This window comes from Neofelis nebulosa, chromosome 3 (genome assembly GCF_028018385.1).
Source record: "Neofelis nebulosa isolate mNeoNeb1 chromosome 3, mNeoNeb1.pri, whole genome shotgun sequence".
Lineage (NCBI taxonomy): Eukaryota > Metazoa > Chordata > Mammalia > Carnivora > Felidae > Neofelis > Neofelis nebulosa.
In genome coordinates, this window is record NC_080784.1 from 147,833,584 (window position 1) to 147,854,274 (window position 20,691).

A 20,691-nucleotide genomic window follows, 5' to 3' on the forward strand; every position below is an offset into this window, starting at 1 on the left:
TTGCTGAAAGGTCTGTTGTTGATACAAACTGTAATCTACTCTTTCAAAGTGTTTTTCCTCTGCCCTTACCTCTAAATGTATGGATATTAGTGTCTTCTCAGTAGGATCCTCTATCCAATCCATGGATTCATACCATAGCTTCTGACATGAGTTTCCATCACCCTGCCTGCAAGCAGTTAGGCTCACTGTGAACCAAGTTTACATACCTCTTAAGAAATTCTGTATCTCCTTTTCAGTCTACTGTCATCAAGAAAGATGCAAGAGTGGGAGTGATTATCAATGCTGTCTGGTCCTCTCTGCCTAAACAGGTCATGCTGAGCTTCTACTTGATTGTAGTTGCTTGTGTTAGGCAAACTTCCTGATGGGAAGCAGGGCACAAGCCACAAGCTCTGTTTTTGAATTCTGAAATCTTCTTGGCAGTGTCTATCCCTTATCATTCGGTGTTCTAACCCTGAGGAGAGAGCCAGGAAATACATGTCTCAAATCATGGGCTCTTTTACCCTTTTGTAACACCACTGAGGCTGCCTTTATTTCCTTTTCAGGCAAGTTCACTTCCCATGGTGACCAAAGGCCATAGGTAAAGTTTTTGCTTGATTCTACTGTGACATGTTTCTTTCTTAATAGTAGCTAGCCCAAATGGTGAGGCTGTTTCTCATTGGCTTCATTTTGTTAATCTGCCCATTCCTGAATCAATCATTATGACTGAGTAATAAGGGTACTTTTGCTGGTGTGATTCATGGGTTCACCTCTGCGGTATGAAAATTAGGTCTAGGTAATGGACAGTTACACCTGGGGGAAAGGATAGATCTATATTAGTTAGGATAACTTCCAAATCTGTGGTTTAACCCAAAAGAATATATATAAATTCTAATACAAGTGAGTCTGTCCACCTTGTGGCTTGGCCATCTTCAACACGTGGCTTCTAATACAAATGTGTTCATCTGCCTCAAATTGGTGGGGAACGGGAGATCTTGGACTTCTCATGTGCTGTTTTTATGGACCAGAGCTGCAACAGGAGCACATCACTTCTACTCACATTCCACTGGTTAGAACCTAATTGTCACACCTAACTGGTAAGCCTACTTGCAAGGGAGGTTGGGAAATATAATATGTGTATCCACAAAAAGAATCTAGTGTTTACAAGAGTCCACTATTCTGGTCACTAAATATCTATTTTATCTCTCTTCCCACACAGAGAACATGTCCTACTCCAATGAGACAACCTAAAGTTCTGTTCAGTTACTAGGTCAGGCCTAGAGTCTAGGTCTCTAGGTAATGTGTAGGCCTCTTCATTAGGTCCAAGTGTAACCTATGAACTAAAAGGGTAAGTTATCTCTATTATTACTCCATGTTCCAGCAAACCCAATGTACATTGGTAGATCAGAGACAGGTAACTACACTATGCTCTCATTAGGAAAAGAGAAAGATATGGGGCGCCTGGGCAGCTCAGTTGGTTAAGCATCTGACTTTGGCTCAGGGCATGATCTCACTGTTCATGAGTTCGAACCCCATCTCGGGCTCAGTGCTAATAGCATGGAGCCTGAAGCCTGCTTCAGATTCTGTGTCTCCCTCTGTCTCTGTCCCTCCCCCACATGTGCTCTGTCTCTGTCTCAAAAATAGACATTAACAAAATTAAATAAAATAAAAAAAAGGAAAAGAGAAAGATGTGAGACATTAGGAAATGTGGATACATAACAATGATGAAATACTGTGCAGACATTTTGTGATCCACCTTTCTTCAGAGTACAGGAAGTCTTGATAAGACCTCAGTCTCTGGGAGGAACTCCCTTGTCCTTTGTCTTCTGTATAGCCCCTTATGTTGTCCATTATTCTCCATGGCCACATCTTATGAGGGTACTGGATGTTGTAAGGTGTTTATGCCCTATTTCCTTATACAAGCTTGGGGTTGAATAGTTGCTTCACTGTTTTAACACTTGAACAACATTTGAACCAGGTTAATGATATGATTATATGCTTAGTAATAAAATTCCTTCAAAAATTTAGTCTTGTGATCTACTTGTTTCCAGTGACTACATCCCAAGTTTTTTGTTTTTGTTTTTGATAGAGAGCATGAGCAAAGGAGAGGGGCAGAAAGAGAGAATCTTAAGCAGGCTCCACAACCAGCATGGAGCCCAACCCAGGGCTTGATCTCACAACCATGAGATCATGACCTTAGACAAAATCAAGAGTGGGACACTGAGCCACCCAGGCCCTTCCTTTTTTTTTTTTTCTTTTTTCAAGTTCATTTATTTAAGTAATCTCTACACCCAACTTGGGGCTTGAACTCATGGCCCTGAGATCAAGAGTCACATTCTCTTCTGAGCCAGCCAGGCACCCTGACCCAAAGTTCTTTCTTACATAATTCTAGAACCTGATTTACTTCTTTCCTTCCTTGCCACCATGCCTTGTCCCCATGTCTGTTTTTCTAGAACTCCATCCCAGCCACCTTCAGGCCATCTAAAATAATGGCCTTTGATGGAAACACCAAAGCCTCGATATGATCTTTGTTCCTGTACTGTACTCAAGGCCTCCTCCGTTTCATTTTTTACCATTCAAAGTCTAGAAAGTCAGCTTTTCCAATCCTTTCAAGTATTCTTATGCATTTTCATTTCAGCAATTCTTTCCTTGAGCTTATCTTTTTGGTAAAACCTTGCTAAAGGCAAAATGTAAAATTCAAAATACACTATTGCTTTTATTCTTTTGAACTATTTCCTCTGGAGCTAGTCTCAGTAGATAGGTGATATGATTTTCAATTACATTGCCATTATAAAACCTGCGTCTCCTTCTTCCAGCCTCCTAAATCAGTTTCTCCAACCTCTGCTACATCATCACTACACCAATGCAACATATTTTAGATTACTGTCCTAGCAGTACCTCACTTCTGGCACCAATTTCTGGATTAGTTATGGTCATTCTAGCTCCTGTAACATAAATTCTCAAATCTCAGTTTTTTCTTATAAGAAGTCCAAAAGAGTTTTTCTAATTTGGAGGTGGCAGTTTTCCAAGTAGTGATTTAGCTACTCATGTTCTTCTCTTCTGGCACTGGCATCTCCAACATACAGTTTTCAGGGTTATGATACTCACTAGCTGATGGAAAAAGAGTAAGGGAGGATAGGAGGAACTTTATTAAGCCTGGAAATGTGTGCATCACTTCCATTCACATTTCATTGGCTAAAAGTCAACTACACAACCCCAACTAACTTCAGAGGAAACTGGGAAATTCAGTCTAGCTGTATGTCCAGAAGAAATGTTTTATGAATGGCTAGTCAAGTCTCTGCCACAAGGTTCTTAAAAAAAAAAAAAAAAATGCTAGATAAAAGTAATAGAAAGTCACTCTAGGGGTCTATTCTAATAGGTTTGACTGCATCTTAGTCCCAACAAGATATTCATTTCACTACTATGCAAACTTATTTTCTTCTAAGTAATGGGATTAAAGACAGTATTTTTGATAGTGTTCTAGGTAAAGAAGTTCGATTGCAAAGGTTAAATTCAGATAACAGACATTGAACATAGAATCCTCTTTAAAAGCCTAATTGTGAAGGGAAGGAAACAGAGTGGAACCAGAAATGTGGAGGTTTGAAGACAGAAAAGGTAATAAATGGAAGAGAAAGAGGAGATTGAAACTAGAATGCAGATGGATAATTCATCTCGTATAAGAGCCAGAAATGTCTCATTCCTCTGATACTGGAGAAGAGGAAAGTTCTGGAAGTATCTAAGTTTATGGTATTTAGAAAATTGAAGGAGTTGACACCTAACAGCTTCAATCTTTTGGCGTTTGAAGTAAAGTCATATAATGAAATGTGGCTGGGACTTAAACACTGCAAAAAGTATTCTGGTGGGAAGGGAAAAGAAGGTGCTGATGAATATACAGGGTAGGAGGGAGTAATCCAGTTGAGGTTCTAGAACCTAAACCTGTAGTGTTAAGATACACAAATGTAGTATCATGTTCTGCACAGGACCTCGGCAAAAACTGTGGGAGAGGAACAGGCAGATAGTTAGCTTAGTGTGTATATTTACTATAGCACCTATCACACCATAAAGCCCCTGGAAGCAGAGACTTTGATTTCCAAAACTTATGCACACAGTAGGAACATGATGAATTTTTGTTTGAATGAATTGATTCAGTCATTGCCAATTCTGCCATAGTACTCTGTAGAGTACTGGCAACTGCCCACATTTCATATGGTATGCCAATGCTAAAAAGAAAAAAAAAAGCTAAAAAAAATTCAGGCACACTCAATTAAACTTAGCAGTCTTAAAATGGCAACTATGTCAGCTGAGACATAATTTTTATCCTGTGCCAGTACATCTGCCTTTGACGTTTGCTTCATTTTCCTTATGCCACTGTGCTCTTATTGGACCAGAAAGGGATAATTCTGAGTTCAATAAGCCACGCTATTATTTCAAAAGTCCTGGAAGTTCTTCATACACCTACGAATGAACTCAAAACCTCCTTCACAACATTCCAAGAGATGCATAGACAGGGATGATTATTTATGATGCTCACTTCACAGAAACAAAGCCGAATCGGTGAGGGGTGGAAGAACTAAATCAGGGTCATTTGGTGAATTCTCTGCAAAGTCTGGCACGTATCGTGCTTGCTTCTCCCGTCTTTTCCCCTTTGGAAACTTTAAAGTAATCTCAGACATCACCTAATCGAACTCCTTCATAACACACAACTGTAAACTCAGATTCAGGAAGTCTATACCTCAAGACTCAGGCCAAAGAGGGCTCTTTCCTCTACACGACGCCATCTCTTAAAGATCCAAAGCCTTAATCACGATTTGGCGGTGGAAAAAAAGGCCAGGAATAAAACTACGTACGACAGTCCAGAAAGAGGCCCCACCTCCCGGATCTGGCGGTCCCGGCCTCCAGCTAACAAAGTGTCTGCACCGCGCGTCCGCACCGGCTTCCCACCCGGCCCGGGGCCGCTGCTCTCCAGCCCGCCCGCCTGCCCCACGCGCTGCAGCAGTGCCAGCCCGCGGGGGCCCGGAATCTGGCCCTGGAAATCTCACTTTCGTCTTTGGGCCACCCGCGCGCCACGGCTCAGGCGACGGCTGATGGCGTCACCTGCACTTCCGCCTGCGGCTGCGTTCTAGTCACAAGCGAGGAAGGAAGAAGGGAGGTCTGAAGGGCTGTATGTGTGGGGGAAATAGCGAGGAAAGAGAAGAAATCCGGGCGCTCGCAGGCGCTACGACTGTAACCGCGGGCCTCTTCTGTCCCCGCCGTCCCTCCATCGGAAGTCGCCCTGGGCACACTTCCCTCGCTTCCTCCTGGTCTCCCCTTCTCTGGGTCTCCCGACACCCGGGTCTCTCTTTACGCCTCACCCCTCCCTCCCTCCTTTGCTCCCTCACACTCCCTCCCTCTCCCTCCCTCCCATCGTCAGGCTCCCCGCCCTTAGTATCGCGAGACGAGGTGAGAGCTGGCGGAGCGGCGGCGGCGGCGGCGGCAGTAGAGGTGACCGAGGCGGTGGCGGCGGAGGCGGCACCGAGCGCTGTGTCGGCCCCGGTGCGGCCGAAGTCGCGGTAGAGCGTAGCCCCCACGCCCCTCCCCCGTCCGCGCCCCCCCTCTTTCCCCGGGGATGGAGAAGGCGACGGTTCCGGTGGCGGCGGCGGCGGCGGCAGCAGCGGCTGAGGGAGAAGGGAGCCCCCCGGCGGTGGCGGCCGTGGCGGGCCCCCCCGCGGCGGCGGCGGCGGCGGCGGAGGTCGGCAGCGGCGTTGGCGGCAGCAGCGGGGCTCGCTCGGCCTCTTCTCCTCGTGGGATGGTGCGAGTCTGCGACCTACTCCTGAAGAAGAAGCCGCCGCAGCAGCAGCACCACAAGGCCAAGCGTAACCGGACTTGCCGACCCCCCAGCAGCAGCGAAAGCAGCAGCGACAGCGACAACAGCGGCGGCGGTGGAGGCGGCGGCGGCGGCGGCGGTGGAGGCGGCGGCGGCACCAGCAGCAACAACAGCGAGGAAGAAGAGGACGACGACGACGAGGAAGAAGAGGTTTCTGAGGCAAGGGCCTGCTTTCAAAGGAAGGAGGGAGGATGGGGCAGTAAAGGGTAGGGGCCGAAGGTGGGAGGGGACTTGCGGTGGGACAGATTCCTGTGGGTCGATCTATCTCAGCGGCCAGGCTTTCCACTGCCCTCTTTCTTTCCCCGGCCTAAATCGTGAGGTGTGGGGATGTGGGGGAGGGTAGCTGACACGTGGGGGTGGGAGGACCACAGAGCCCACGGAGTTGGTGAACAGCAGGTTATCCCGGGATGGTTCACATGGTTAAGGATGGAGGGAATTGGTTAGATTCCCTGTTTGCACACCCGGCGGGGTCTGCCTGGGGTCAGCAGGGCCCTGTTATTCCTGGGGCGGGGGCGGGACCAAAGCGGGAGGGGTAAGATAATAGGTAGCTGAGTCTCTTGGGGAATGACTGGGAGGTTGGTAGATTTCTCCCACTTGTGAGGTGGAAGAGAGAGCAGTTTGGAGGGGAGGTAAGGTTGTAAGGGACTCAGAGCTAAGTATTTGTGTATGTGAGAGACACGTGAGAAGCTGTACTTTTCCATACTGTTCTGCTGCAGGTTTTTTTTTTTTTTTTCCGTAACTATTGTGGCTGCTGAAATAGCTTTTAGTTCTTTGCTCTCTCAAGGATTTTGGATGAACCGATCTTATATCCCTATATATTGATATGGAACTGAGTGGCTGAAAATATATTTGACTCTTACATGTACATACATATACATCTTCAGATGCTTCCTTAGTGAGGAGGAATTCAGCCAGGCTCTCGCGTTTTCCAGATATTCTGGGGCAGCTCAAGAGTGCTTTGAAGCCAGTCTTGGTTGTGGTGAGTTGGAATAGGAAGGCCTCTTGGTTTGTCCTAGTGATCTGGTTTCATAACTGTTTTATAATTTTTCCTGGGTCCACAGACAGGCGGCGTTGCAGGACCTTATTCTTCAAAGGCCATATAACCCAAAAGCTCAGTAAAACATAGCATACTGGCAACAAACGAAGAGTTAGCCTTACTAGTTATCAACTCTTTTGTAACTCTCTTGTCCACTCCCTGAAATGGAAGCTAGAAAATCTTGATTTGGAGAAAGAAGTCGTAACTTAAGGCAGCAGAAGGAAAACCTCTTTAAAGGCTGATTTTAAATCCAGTTGTACGAGAACAACTGAATTATCTAGAAGTAGCACTTGCCATTTATTCTCTTCCACAAACAGAATTTATCTTGGTGCAAAGCTTGTTTTTTGAAAATTGCATTATTGGATCTTGAGTTCTGTTCAAATAGAGAAATACCTTTTAAAGAGTTTGAGACTTCTCTGTTGGAAGACCAGATTCTCTTTTACCTCAGACTGGATGAAGTTATATAGGTAGAGATGTAATAGTTAAAGTATGTGTGCCAAAATATGAACACTCCCTGCTATTCTGTATCCTGTTGAATTCTAAGCATAGATTTGTATTGATAGATTTTGTATTGATTTTAGTTGGAACCTCTCTATATAGTGTGTTGCTCGGGCTGCATTTGAAACAATGGAGAAAAGGGTGTGACAGGATTCTTATTTTCAATAAAATATTATGGTAGTTAGAATCATTTCCTTGTACAGTTCTTTACAGAGATGAGAAACATTTTAGAGATAATCTAGTTCAGCCCTTTTATTTTAAAAATGAGGAAAACAAGGCTTAGAAGAAACTGATTGTGGTGGAGTGTAGCAAAAGTAGAAAATCAAAGTTTTCTAATGGTTCCGAACAGTACACTTTTTATTGCAGTTTATTTCCTTGCATCCCCCTCCCGAATCTTTCAAAAAACAGGCAATGAATTGCAAGGTAACACAAACATGCAGCTGTGGTCAGAATGCCAGTATTTTATTAAGATTTTAAATACTCCCACAGAATATCAAGCTCTGGTTTAGAACTCAGTATCAAGTTGAGTGTAGTACTTAGGGGAATATTCTGCTGTAAACTTCACATACCTATGTAGTTTTGTTCATTGGAATTTGGCCTAATAAGCAAAACTTTTAGTAAGTTTATAGGTGTGTTAGTTTTGTGAAGCAGGTTTATTTTCTTCAGAAAATGGAAATGATATATTTTGACTTTCATCAACTAGGGAGTTTCTTTGTTTTTAATATGCTTTATTTTGTTCTGTCCACAGTGGTGTAAACAACGGGTTTGTCATTTGTTATGAAGATGAGTCAGGAGAAATAAGTGTAAGAAAGTGCAGCCATTAAAAAAACATCCGTATAGGTACATGATGAGGGATGAGCAAACAGAAAGGAGTACAGTATGTCTTTGCACCTGCCTCCATCCTTGACCAAAATAAAGAAATAAATAAACCTCATAGTCACTGTACACTATAAGCTAATTGGGTGAGTTGTGCAATGTTTTTCATTTCATTATCATTTTATTGACATGTCAGCAGAAGTTTAACTTTCTAGAGCTAGGAAATCTTGTGGCTAATACTCTTTGTATTTAAGTCCATTTTCTAATTCATTCTGTTACTGGCTACAGAAAATAAAACGTGGATAACATGATCCCTGAGGTTATCCTTCTAATAAGAATTACCAAAAGGTTAAAAAGAAATATGGAAGGTTATAGTTTTTGTATATAGTTTTGGTTTCAGGTACTTAACCTGAAAAAATGGATGATAATTTAACAAAAAATATGTATATTTACTATGAAGAAATGTTAGCTGGATATTCTCCATATCTGCTGAAAGAGAAAAGTTTGAAGGAAAGGAGATTCAATTTAAAGAGTAAGGAGCTTTACTTGAATGTTGAAGAAGATCTAATTTTTAAAAAAATTTTTTAATGTTTATTCATTTTTTGAGCGAGAGAGAGAGAGAGAAAGAGAGTCACACACACACACACACACACACACACACACACACACAAAAGTGCGAGTGGGGGAGGGGCAGACAGTGGGGGAGACAAAGAATCCGAAGCAGGCTCCAGGCTCTGAGCTGTCAGCACAGAACCTGATGCAGGGCTCAAACTCATGAACCATGAGATCATGACCTGAGCTGAAGTTGATCGCTTAACCAACTGAGCCTCCCAGGTGCCCCACAAGAATCTAATTCTTATCAAATGTTACAGTAGGTTATTGAGAATTGGATTTTTCTTCAGTGTTTCAGCATAGGATAATCATGTTTTAGATAATTTATGTAACTTCATCTATACCTGAAAACAAAGGATAAGACCAAGAGCTCTCCTCTTCCCTCTCCTTCCCCCCTCATTTGACTCAAAATCTTAGATCAAAAATTGGAAAATGCATAGTATCCTTGGTTTTCAGTGGATGACTAGTACAGAAAATACACAGAAGTGTATTTCCTAGCATGAAAGGCTTGATGCACTTCTTTTCAAATTAGTGGACTAAATTAAATTGCTTACTCGAATATTACAGGAAAACAATGTTGAAATTTCAAGAGTTGATACTTTGGAGATTTCAGAAATAACATTGCATTCTATTGAATGCATTTTTAAATGTAATTGAATGGTTTGCTAATGCAGAATTCAAAGAGGGAAAAAACTTGTTAAAGGTAGGATTCATGTTCAAAAGTAATTTTTATTAAAGAGGTGTAAAATGTAAGTACAGTAGGAGTGGATTAGAATTCCAACTCTTTTTGGTAGATAACTTGGTGCTTTAAACTTAAGAGACAAACCTAGTGAAGAAATTTTAGACAAGGGGAACCAGTGAATAAATTAGTACTGACTTACTTTTGAAAGGATTTGTAAGGCTAGGGAGAATTTGTAGATATGGAAGAAGTAGGGTTGAGAATGAGAGAAAGAAAAATTATTTCAGTATATTATGTTCCTTCAAGTTCGCTTCCAGATCTTTTGTTGTTGTTTTTTAATGGAAAAATGCCACCCCAGTTCCTTTGTTGTAACGGTAGAATCCCAGTTGAGTCCAGAGAAGCTTACTTGTTACCCAGTTTCGTCTCTTAATTGATGAAGCAGTATTTGTAAACTAGATGTTAAGATCTTTGAAGAAATAGTTCTGTCATAATTATCTTGTTTCATAGTCTGCCTAAGCACTTAGGAAAGTTCCAGAATTCATTTAGGAAACCAAGAGGAGTTTCTTCCTCTCATCTTGGATCCAGGGCTGCCAAATCGCCTAAGTTTGGATTTCAGTATCTTTCAGTTGCTAATTTACTTCTCTTACTGATGGGGCTGTTCCCTAGGTGTTAGGCTGAAAGACATTTAAAGCCAATTTACTTTGTTGAATGCCTGATAACTACCTTAAGCCTCCTACATATATTTACATTTTAAAAACATAGTAAGAAACTATTACTTATTCAGAGCCTACTGTGTGTCAAGTCTAACATAATGGTTAAGAGCACGGACTAGAGCTTAGAGTCAAATATGATCCATCATTCAATAGGTTTGTGATCTTGGGCAAGTTACCTTAAACTCTCTGCGCCTCAGTTTCTTACTGTGTAAATGGTGATAATGTAGATCCTATTTTATACCAGTTATGAGAATTAAATGAGATAATACAGGTATCTGTATTCTCATTTTATTTTCACCCTGTCTCTGTGGAGTAGATGTCCTCATATTTCTTTAATTATTCATTAAGTGCTTAGAGTTCCTGCTTTGTGCTGGGCATTTTGCTATACTGGGTAAGTAATGTTGAGCAAAACTGTTTTAATGCACATTGATTTTAAAATGCACCAGTGATTAATGAGAGTAAGAGTAAATGGTTAAATGTATATGCTGAAATCAAGTGGGTGAGTTTCAGAAGTATACACATGTTGGGAGGGGATATTCATAATAACTTTAGAGGCAAAAGATACAGGCTTAGAAGGGTTTTAGGTAGCTTCATCAGGGTCACACAGCTAATTAGCAGAGCAGGACTTAACCTGTCTGTTTGATTCAAAGCCTATTCATTCATTCATTCATTCATTCACATATTCTGTTATGCTGTTTGATGTTAAGTACAGCATCTTGCAATTTGGCGTTTCAGATAGTGTGAAAACAAATTCAGGTAGTGTAGGGGAAGATCATTTTAGGCAGTAGGGCAACCAACTACTGAAGACACGTTGACTATTCCAAGCTTTTCTTTCCTTTTCTTGTTCTTATTTTCTTGTTTCCTTCTCTTTTTCTTATTCAACTCATTAAAAAAGAAGAAATATAGAAAACTGCAGATAAATATATCCATATTCTCACCATCTAGAATTAACTATTAACAAAATGAACCTTTATAGTGAATACTACCCTCTCCAGAGGCAATCTGTTGCTTCTTCCTCCCTCTCAAGAATTTTACTTTTCAAGGTTGTTTCCAAAAGCTAAAAAAATATTTTAAATAGAAGTTGTCAACTTGGGATCTGGATAGGCTGTGAATACCTGAAATTAAACCCAAGATTTTGTTGAAGGTGCTTGTGTTTTATTCTTTCTCCCCTACCTTCATAGTGTGTGTGTAAAACTGTTATTAGATACTCAGACAGGTCTGTGACTGCCTTCTCCCTCCCTCCCACCTTCTTAGTTTGAAACATTCTCACTGCAGTAGTAGTGGGAATTCGGCAGGCATTTATGTGCCTGCTTATAACCAAGGTAACGTGGTAATGCAGATGACCTATTTGTGTTGTGAAGTCCAAGACTTATTTGTTCTTTCTGGTAAACTAGCCCTATGCTTACTCTTATCTTAAATCCTCATATTTTGCCTTTTAATTGTTTAACTGATGAAGTGGTTTTCATCTAGTCTGCTATGGACTGTCAGATTTGAAGATGGAAATACTGCGTTACACATCTTTATATCTCCTGCTGCATTGTACCATGTGTGTTATGTAAGTCTTAGTGTCTTACCTCTGCTAGGCTTTCATGAAGTCAGATCTCTGAAGTAAAAATAACTAAATAAGTAATAAATGAATAAATATTTCTTCTTTAGCCACTTACTCTGGAAATATTTGGGATCATCCGAGCAGTACATTTTGACTTCCCAAAATTTGCTAGACTGTTTGCTAGATTGCTTCCCCTAGCATCTAGTTATACTATCCAGTTGACTAGGAAATCAATTTTTAGGCAGTGTATTTATATTTATGACAGTTGTTTATTCTACATTCTTAGCACGGTGATTTAGTGGGTTAGGAAATGTACATATAATGAATTTTCATTATATGTACTTGACCATAGATGAAAAAAATTTCACTTCACAGTAGTATGTGGGGTAGTACCTGCTGATACTACTTGTGTTTTTATTAGGACCATTAGAGGGCACCAACATCCATGGTAATCTATGCCAAATCTGACTAACTTCCTTTAATTTTCACCTTTTGGAAAAAAAAAAAATTAGGTAATTGCAGGTGAAGGGTGGATATGAATACACATCTAGTCCCTGGAACCTTACCTGTCTGATAGTTATGCTTATCCACTTGCCACCGAGAAGCAAAATACCCTTCCTTTCTTAGGATTTTTAATTTCTTAATATATATATTTTTGTCTTTAAAAACTTTTCTTATCCAGTTAAGAGGGGAAGTGGAATTGTGGAATGACATAGGTATTATTTTATCATGATTTATAATTTAGGTTTTAATTATTGAAAAGGGACATGTTGGATTTTATTTTTCCCCAAAATGCTTTGAAACTCAAAATTAATATAGATCTAATTATCGAAAGCACAATGTAAGTTGCCTTCTGTTATAAAACCCTATAAACATTACCTTGATCTTTAAAAAGTTGACCTAGGGGCGCCTGGGTGGCGCAGTCGGTTAAGCGTCCGACTTCATCCAGGTCACGATCTCGCGGTCCGTGAGTTCGAGCCCCGCGTCAGGCTCTGAGCTGATGGCTCGGAGCCTGGAGCCTGTTTCCGATTCTGTGTCTCCCTCTCTCTCTGCCCCTCCCCCGTTCATGCTGTGTCTCTCTCTGTCCCAAAAATAAATAAAAAAAACGTTGAAAAAAAAAATTTTAAAAGTTGACCTAAAGGGTGCCTCGGCTGCTCAGTTGATTGAACGTCCAACTCTTGATTTCGGCTCAGGTCATGATCCCAGGGTCGGATCGAGCCCCTTGTCTGGCTCTGCACTGAGCGTGGAGCCTGCTTGGGGTTCTCTTTCTTTTCTCTCTGCCCCTCCCCTGTGTGTGTGTGTGTGTTGGGGGGGGGGGCTCGCGTGCTCTCTCTCTCTTTCCCCCTCTCCCCCAAATGAAAAAAAAAAAAAAAGTTAAGCTTACTTCTGGGTGAGACTAGACATAAAAGAGGGTCAGTTACAAAAATATGTAAAGATCACAGTACTTTGAGAATTCCTTTTGGAGCCAATATTATTTAATATGTTTATAAACAATTTTGATAATATGATGAAATCCCTTTCAAGGTGTATAGATAGATCATAGTGAATTGTGTGTAATGGACAATAAGATTGTTGATAATAGGTTAAAATGTTAAATACGCTTTTATGAGTCAAGGTAAAAAACATGCTCTTTTTTGGTAAATGATCTGAAACAAAGCATGCTTTTTCAGTAAAATTCAGCATAGTATTGAACAAGATGAGTTAAGGTATTGGAGAATTATAACTTATTTTAAGTAATTCTGTGATACATCTGCACAAAACAGATTATGTGTATTTCTGCTGGCTGTACCATGAAAATGTTGACTAAAAGTAGGGAAGTTCTAGAGTGGAATAGTTTAAAAATGATTGGAGGGTTAGGGATGGAATCCATGATAAAGGAGGACCGCAGATTATACTTAATTATATACTTAACTGCTTGTTACTTAATATTCAGATTAATCAGTACTAAAACTTGAGTTATGGAGAAAAATGTGAGGTGCATTAGATACTATTATTTCAATTTTGAAAATAAGTCATCTCCTCAATTCTTATTTCTTGAGCTTATTTGCAAGTACACACTAGACATGACAAATTTACAAAACTAGTATACCCGTGTCTCTCCAGCAGGGCATAGTGCCCTCCTGAGGTACCACTGGGTCTCATTTAATCTTTCGTTTTTGTTTTTTTTTCCTGTTCCCCTTGTCCTCCTCCAAAAGGAAGGAACAGAAAAGAAAATAAAAGGCAAGAAATAACCCCCTAAAATTAATTTGTGGTCTGGGTTTTCCCTCTTGAATTGTCTTTTTTTTTTTTTTTTTTTTTTAATGTTTATTTATGAGAGAGAGAGAGAAAGAGAAAACAAGTGGGGGAGGAGCGGACAGAGGGGGATAGAGGATCAGAGGCGGGCTCTGCGCTGACAGCAGAGAGCCTGATGTGGGGCTCGAACTCAGGAACTGTGAGATCATAACCTGAGCCGAAGTTGGATGCACAACCGACTGAGCCACCTAGGTGCCCCTTGAATTGTCTTTTAATTAAAGTACCTTTGAGAAATATCTCAGAGAGATCTGTAGAAAAATTAGTTTTATCAGTTTTGAATTTAGAATAAGCATTAATGTATAGTTCTGTTTTCCTTTCCCTCTTTCCTATCACTCTAAATTTGAAACCTGATAGGAAAAGGAAGCTTCTTGTTTGTGTTATACCAGTTGTATTTCCAATTCAGTCTTTGACCTCAGAGTCTCTTAAGTTCTCTGTGCAATGTTTCCCTCTTATTTTTTTTTTATTTGAAGTTAACAGAAATACAAAACCTCTAGTATAGTTTTTAGTAGTTCAAGATGCAGTATAGGAGTTAATTCTTTAACTTGACACACATTTATTATCTCCTATATGTGGCTGATTTCAGTATATAATAATCTCAACCATTTCCCTCTCAGTGAATGTTAAAAAGTTAACTATATTTAAAATAATAGCTGTATATGTTGAACAAATTGATTTTATTCATGTTGTAGGTTAGTAAAACTTAAATTTACGTACATGAAAATTTAGCACAGTGATGGAATTTTTTAAAGATTTTTAGGAAATATCACTATTATTATACTCTTATAAATAAGTTTATTTAAGAGGCATTATTGGGATTATGCAATAATCAGAGATTATGAGGAATTTGAAGAAACTGAGACATTATTCCTACCTTCATAATATTTAAATCATGTTGAGATAAAATTAATAATAATTTAGAACTGTGGAGATGATTTTAATCCTGTATAATTATTTGGGAATCTGTTAGTTTTCAGTGCAACTGTGTGCCTTTAGAATTTATCTCATTATAGGGATTGTTTTATTTCTGTTTTGAATACAAGTTGGGTAGACTTGGGTGCCCAGGGTGGCTCAGTCAGTTAAGCGTCCAACTTCAGCTCAGGTTATAATCATATGGTTCATGAGTTCAAGACCCACATCAGCTTTCTGCTGTCAGCACACAGCCCATTTCAGATTCTCTGTCCCCCCTGCCCCCCACTCACTCTTTCTCTCTCTCAAAAATAAACATTAAAAAAAAAAAGTTGGGTAGACTTTACATCTTTTATGAGTGCCTCTTGGAATACTCACTAATTTTTGGTGTTAGGTTCTGATTCTTTTTTTTTTTTTTAAGATGAGGTCTGTATGTGCTATTTTTCTAGAATGTCCTTGACAGTTAAATTACACCAAAGACTTATCCATCCTAATTTACCCTGAAGATTTTGTAGTAAGAAGAGGTTATAAAGATATACTTGTGGTTAATGCAGGTATAAATATATTAAAATATGAGAAATTGAATTATAGAACAGTGTAGAATACAATGTTAAATATCTTCTAAATTAGATTTTAAACATGGTGTTAAATATGGTGTTTAAACATTATTAATTAAATGTATGCACATGTGTAGAAGCATGTACATATTTGTAGAAAATTTGACAAAATCAAAAGATCCAAAAAAGAATACAAAAATCACCTATAATTCTACTTTGCAGAATTAATCATTATTTAAAGTTTTTTCTTTTTTTCCCTTGGTGTATGTTAATCAAATTACCTGTCACACAGATTAAAACTGTCACTTAGAAATCTTGTCTGCCAAAAGTTTCATTGGTGATCATACTTAAAATATGTCAGTTGAAGAGATAAATCTTCAGATGATGGTTGCATACTTATTTAACTATAAAAACTAATGAGTGCATTCCTACTTTTAAAAAGTCTTCTAATACATGAGAGTTTCTATCTCATTTTTTCTTAGAGTAAATGCTGCTAACAGCTTGGTGCATATCAAATGTTCTAGTTTCTTGGTGAGAGTGGATGAATGAGTGTGGGGTGGAGAAAGGGGTATGTGTGTCTAACAACAGTACATTAGGATTTGTCTCATTGTTCTTATTGACTTATGAATGTTCCATAGTATGAATGTTTATGATTTATTTCCTCCTTTATATTGGTAGACATTTTCATTGTTTTCAGTACGTTGCTATTACATGTATAATGCTGAAGTGACCATTCTTTTACGGTTATTTTTAAATAGAAAAATATTAGTTTAGGATGGATTCCTGGAAAGAATTGCTAGGCCAAAGGTTTTGCACATGTTAAATTTAATAAATACTCCCAAGTTTTACTTCCATCAACAGGGTAGTAAGAATATTACCGGAGGGGTGCCTAGATGGCTCAATTGGTTAAGTGTCTGGCTTTGGCTCAAGTCATGATCTTGCCGTTCACAAGTTTGAGCCCCACGTTGGGCTCTGTGCTGACAGCTCAGAGCCTGGAGCCTGCTTCAGATTTTGTGTCTCCCTCTCTTTCTGTCCCTCCCCCGCTTATTCTCTCTCTCTCTCTCTCTCTCTCTCTCTCTCTCTGTCTCTTTCTCTCTGTCTCTCTCTCTGAAAAACAAATAAACATTAAAAAAATTACTGGAAATGAGCAATCTTAGTTTTTAAAATCTTTTAAACAAAAAATAATGTTTTTGTTTTTATTTTCCTGATTACTGTTGACATCAGTTAAATTTTTATGTATATTTTTCATTTGTATTTCTTTTGAAAATTTGCTGTTTTATCCTTATTATTCTATTAGAATTGTCTTTTTTCTAAGTGATTTGGTGCTATTTATATTTATGCATATTAATCTTTCACAGTATTTGTTGTTCTCTGCTCATAGTATTTTCACAATACTATGTGAAACATCGAAACATTTTTATTTTTGTGTAGTAAAATGAATTATTCTATTGTGACTTTTGGAGACCTTCTTTATCCCAATATTTGAAGAAAAAATTCTTAGAAATTTTAATACTTCTGTGCTTTGTTTTCAAAGATACATGGATATCTTTTTGGATATAATATTTCGTTGTAGGGTCCATTTCTTATTTACTCATTTCAATATCATTTGACTTTGTTGACCGATTTTTGTGTCTTAAAAAATGCTACCCTCTTTGCTTCTGTTTTACCGTCCTCTTCTGTTTCTTTATTACTAGATGCTTTTTGGTTGGTCTTCTTACTTCCTCCTACTCCCCTCATTGTAAATCCTTTGATTATTTAGTACCTTATTGCTCAATCCTGAGCCCTTTTCAGTCTTGTACGTAATCTCATTTCTTAGGTGATTTTATCTAGTCTTGTGTGTTTACATATGCATAAGTTAGGGACTATCAAGTGTGTCTTTCCAATTCAGACTTTTCTTCTTGAGTAGTGGTTTGAACCTTTTTGGTCACCCAACATTTGTGCAAACCTTTGTTTTAACACATACTTTCCTTTGTCAAGGGAATCGATCCTAGGTCCCATCCAGTTACTATATATAGCTCAGCCCTATATAATGCTTTTATTCTTAATTTAGCCAGTAATCTAAATAAATAATGTAGCTCTCCTTTTGCCTAGCCCATTGTACAGTAGTTGATAGGAATAGGATGATTATTAAGGATAATCATAATGATGCTTCTTTGGAGAGGGAAAGAATAGAAGTAGATAGTGGTTGTTGGTGCATATTAATACTGAAATCCTTCTGGACAGAAGACTCTGCGTTGGCAACTATGTCAATTCCTTGGTTAAACTCTGTTTTGCTCTATGGGAGGAATGCACTTTGACTATTGCATGTGTCCTTGGCTTTGTTCTTAGGTGATTCTTCCTTGTTTGTTATCTTTCTTTGCTACATCTGAAGTAGAAGGCATTCAAGAGTATGACATCTCTAGGAATTACGCAACTTTTATAGCTCCCTGCCAGTTGGTATAGATTTTAGGAGCTGCAGGGTTATGTAAGGTTCAGTCATAGGTTTTTATAGGCCACTAATATAGTTTGGTGGTAAAACTCTTCCAAAAACTTAATAGATTTCTATTCTTCCCTTTTTTTAATTATTTTTTTTATGTTTATTAATTTTTTAAGAGAGAGACAGAAACAGTGTTAGCGGGGGAGGGGCAGAGAGAGGGGGAGACACAGAATCTGAAGCAGGCTCCAGGCTCTGAGCAGTCAGCACAGAGCCCTGTGCTGGACTCGAACCCACGAACCATGAGATCATGACCTGAGCAGTGGAAGTCAGATGCTTAACCAACTCAGCCACGTAGGCACCCCTATTCCATTCTCTTTAAGTCAGTACCATATGACATTATCTTCAGCAAAAGATCTCTTTTAGTCCTAATTTTTTGAAATCTACTCATCCTCTTACTGGTCTCTCTCTGTTCTAGACCTGTTTCTTTTTCTGTTACTGGGCTACCTTGAGGGCATCTGAAATAATAGGCTTGAATGGTGTATCCGTCAAAAGTTTTACCAGAGAAGCAGAACAAATAGGAGATTTGTATATGATAGAAAGAGAGATAGACATATATTAAAAGACTTACTACAGGGAATTGGATTACAGAATTCTGGGAGCTGGCTAAGTCTGAAGTTTGTAAGGTAGGCATTTAGGAAGGGAAGATCTCAAGTAGGCTAGAACCCAAGGTCATATGCTGACACGGCTCTCCCAAAGCAGTTAGGAAATGAAGATCCAGGGAAGGGGGAGCAATTGTAGACTCAGTTGCTATTCGCAGTCTCATTTGCCAGGAAGAACCCAATCTCCTTTAAGACCTTACCTATTAGGTCATGCTCAGTAAGGATGATCCCCTTAGCATAAAGTCACCTGATTAGGGACTTTAATTACATCTACAAATCCCTCCACAGTAGCACCAGGATTAGTTTAGCCTAACCAAGTTGACACATCAAGAAACCATCACATATGGGAAAGCAACACTCTTCACCTGTTCTTTGCTACTATGTGGCAAAGAACCTTTGAGGTCACAAAGTTCTGCCCTTTTATTTGGAGCACAAAAGTAGCTGCCTTTGCTGATCTCAAAGGCCTGGATTTACTGGACTAGAGCTTCACTCAGTGGCACTGTTTTTATGTTTATCTCTGCTCACAACTCCCTTATTCATGGTTGAGCTGATCTTCTTGCCTGTTTAAACAACCAACACCCCACCAATATTCTGAGTTTTTCTAACTGCTTTTCTTCAAGCTATACACACTTGGTAGTTATGTAATGTGCCCTCCCCATTATTACAGACAAGAGTTTTACTAAATGGTTTGTCACTGCGTAACAGAGGTGGTTAGTTTTCCAGCCTGACACATTTCCTTGCTCTCCTCTAGCCTTATCAGAGTTTTTAAGAATTTGTTATGGCAGCACTTTACTTCTAATTTAGTGTATTGATTAAAATATAAGATAGGTTGTTGGAACAAAGAGACTCCAAAACACTTGTGGTTCAAGCAGGATAGATTATGTGATAATACTCTAGGGAAGTCCTTCAGGTTGTGCATAGGTCTAAGTGTCTCCTGTTTTGTTACACCATCCCTTAACCTGTGTTGTCCAATATGGTAGCTGCTACCAGTATGGCTACTCAGTGCTTGAAATATGGCTGGTACAACAGTGGCTGGATTTTTAGATTTGTTTGTTTTGTTTTAGTTTTAATTAGTTTAAATAATCAACATGTGGCTAGCGGCTACCATGTTGGGAGAGTGCAGATACAGAACATTTCCATCATTATAGAAAGTTTTATTGGGCAGCTCTGCCTTAGGGTGTTGACTTCATCTACAAAGTCTAATCTGGCTCACTAGCATCACATCCATGTTCCAGCCTGTTATGGGCTGAATGGTGTCCCTCCCAAATTCATGTTGAAACGTTGACACCCATTGTTGTTGAGAATGCAAACTGGTACAGCTGTTGTTACCAGTATGGAGGTTCCTGAAAAAATTAAAAATACAACTACCCTACAGTCCACTAATTGCATTACTGGGTGTTTACCCCCCAAATACAAAAACACTAATCAAAAGGAATGTATGCCTCTGTATGTTTATTGAAGCATTATTTACAATAGACAAACTGTGGAAGCAGCCCAGGTGTCCAATACATGAGTGGATAAAGAAGATGTATGTGTGTGAGAGGTAGAATATTATTCAGCCATAAAAAGTGAATGAAATTCTGCTGTTTGCAACAACATGGATAGAACTAGAGAGTATAATGCTAAGTGAAAATAGAGAAAGACAAATACCTTGTGATCTCACTCATATATGGAATTTAAACAACCAAACAGACAAGCAATGGAAAAGAAGGGAGAGACAAACGAAGAAACAGACTCTGAAATATAGAGAACAAACTGATGGTTACCAGAGGGGAGGTGGATGGAAGAATGGGTGTAATAGGAAATGGGGATTAAAGAGTACAGTTAACATGATGAAAAAAAATAACAAAATGATTTTTAAAAAAAGGAAGCCTTAACCCCTAGTAACTCAGAATGTGACTGTATATAGAAGGTAATGCCTTATAAAAGGGAATTAAGGTTAAATCAGGTCATATGGGTAGGCCCTAATCCAATCTGACAGGTGTTCTTATAAGAAGAGGGAATTTGGACACGAAGAGACACCAGAAATGTGTGCACACAGAAAAAAGGTCATGTGAGGACACAGTGAAAAGGTAGCTATTGACAAGCCAAAGAGAGAGACCTCCAAAGAAACCAAACC

The 20,691-nt window shown here is 39.3% G+C and overlaps 1 protein-coding gene across 4 annotated transcripts in view; it reads left to right on the plus strand.

Annotated features, from left to right (window-relative positions):
• The first annotated feature begins 5,570 nt into the window (after positions 1-5,570).
• The window catches only part of ANKRD17 (ankyrin repeat domain 17), a 164,075-nt gene continuing 148,954 nt past the window's right edge, over positions 5,571-20,691 (plus strand). For all 4 annotated transcript variants that reach the window (XM_058722305.1, XM_058722306.1, XM_058722310.1 and 1 more), the window contains exon 1: positions 5,571-5,998. In XM_058722305.1, the coding sequence (XP_058578288.1) occupies positions 5,582-5,998 (417 nt within the window). In that variant the 5' untranslated portion in view covers positions 5,571-5,581. The remainder of the gene's footprint in view (positions 5,999-20,691) is intronic.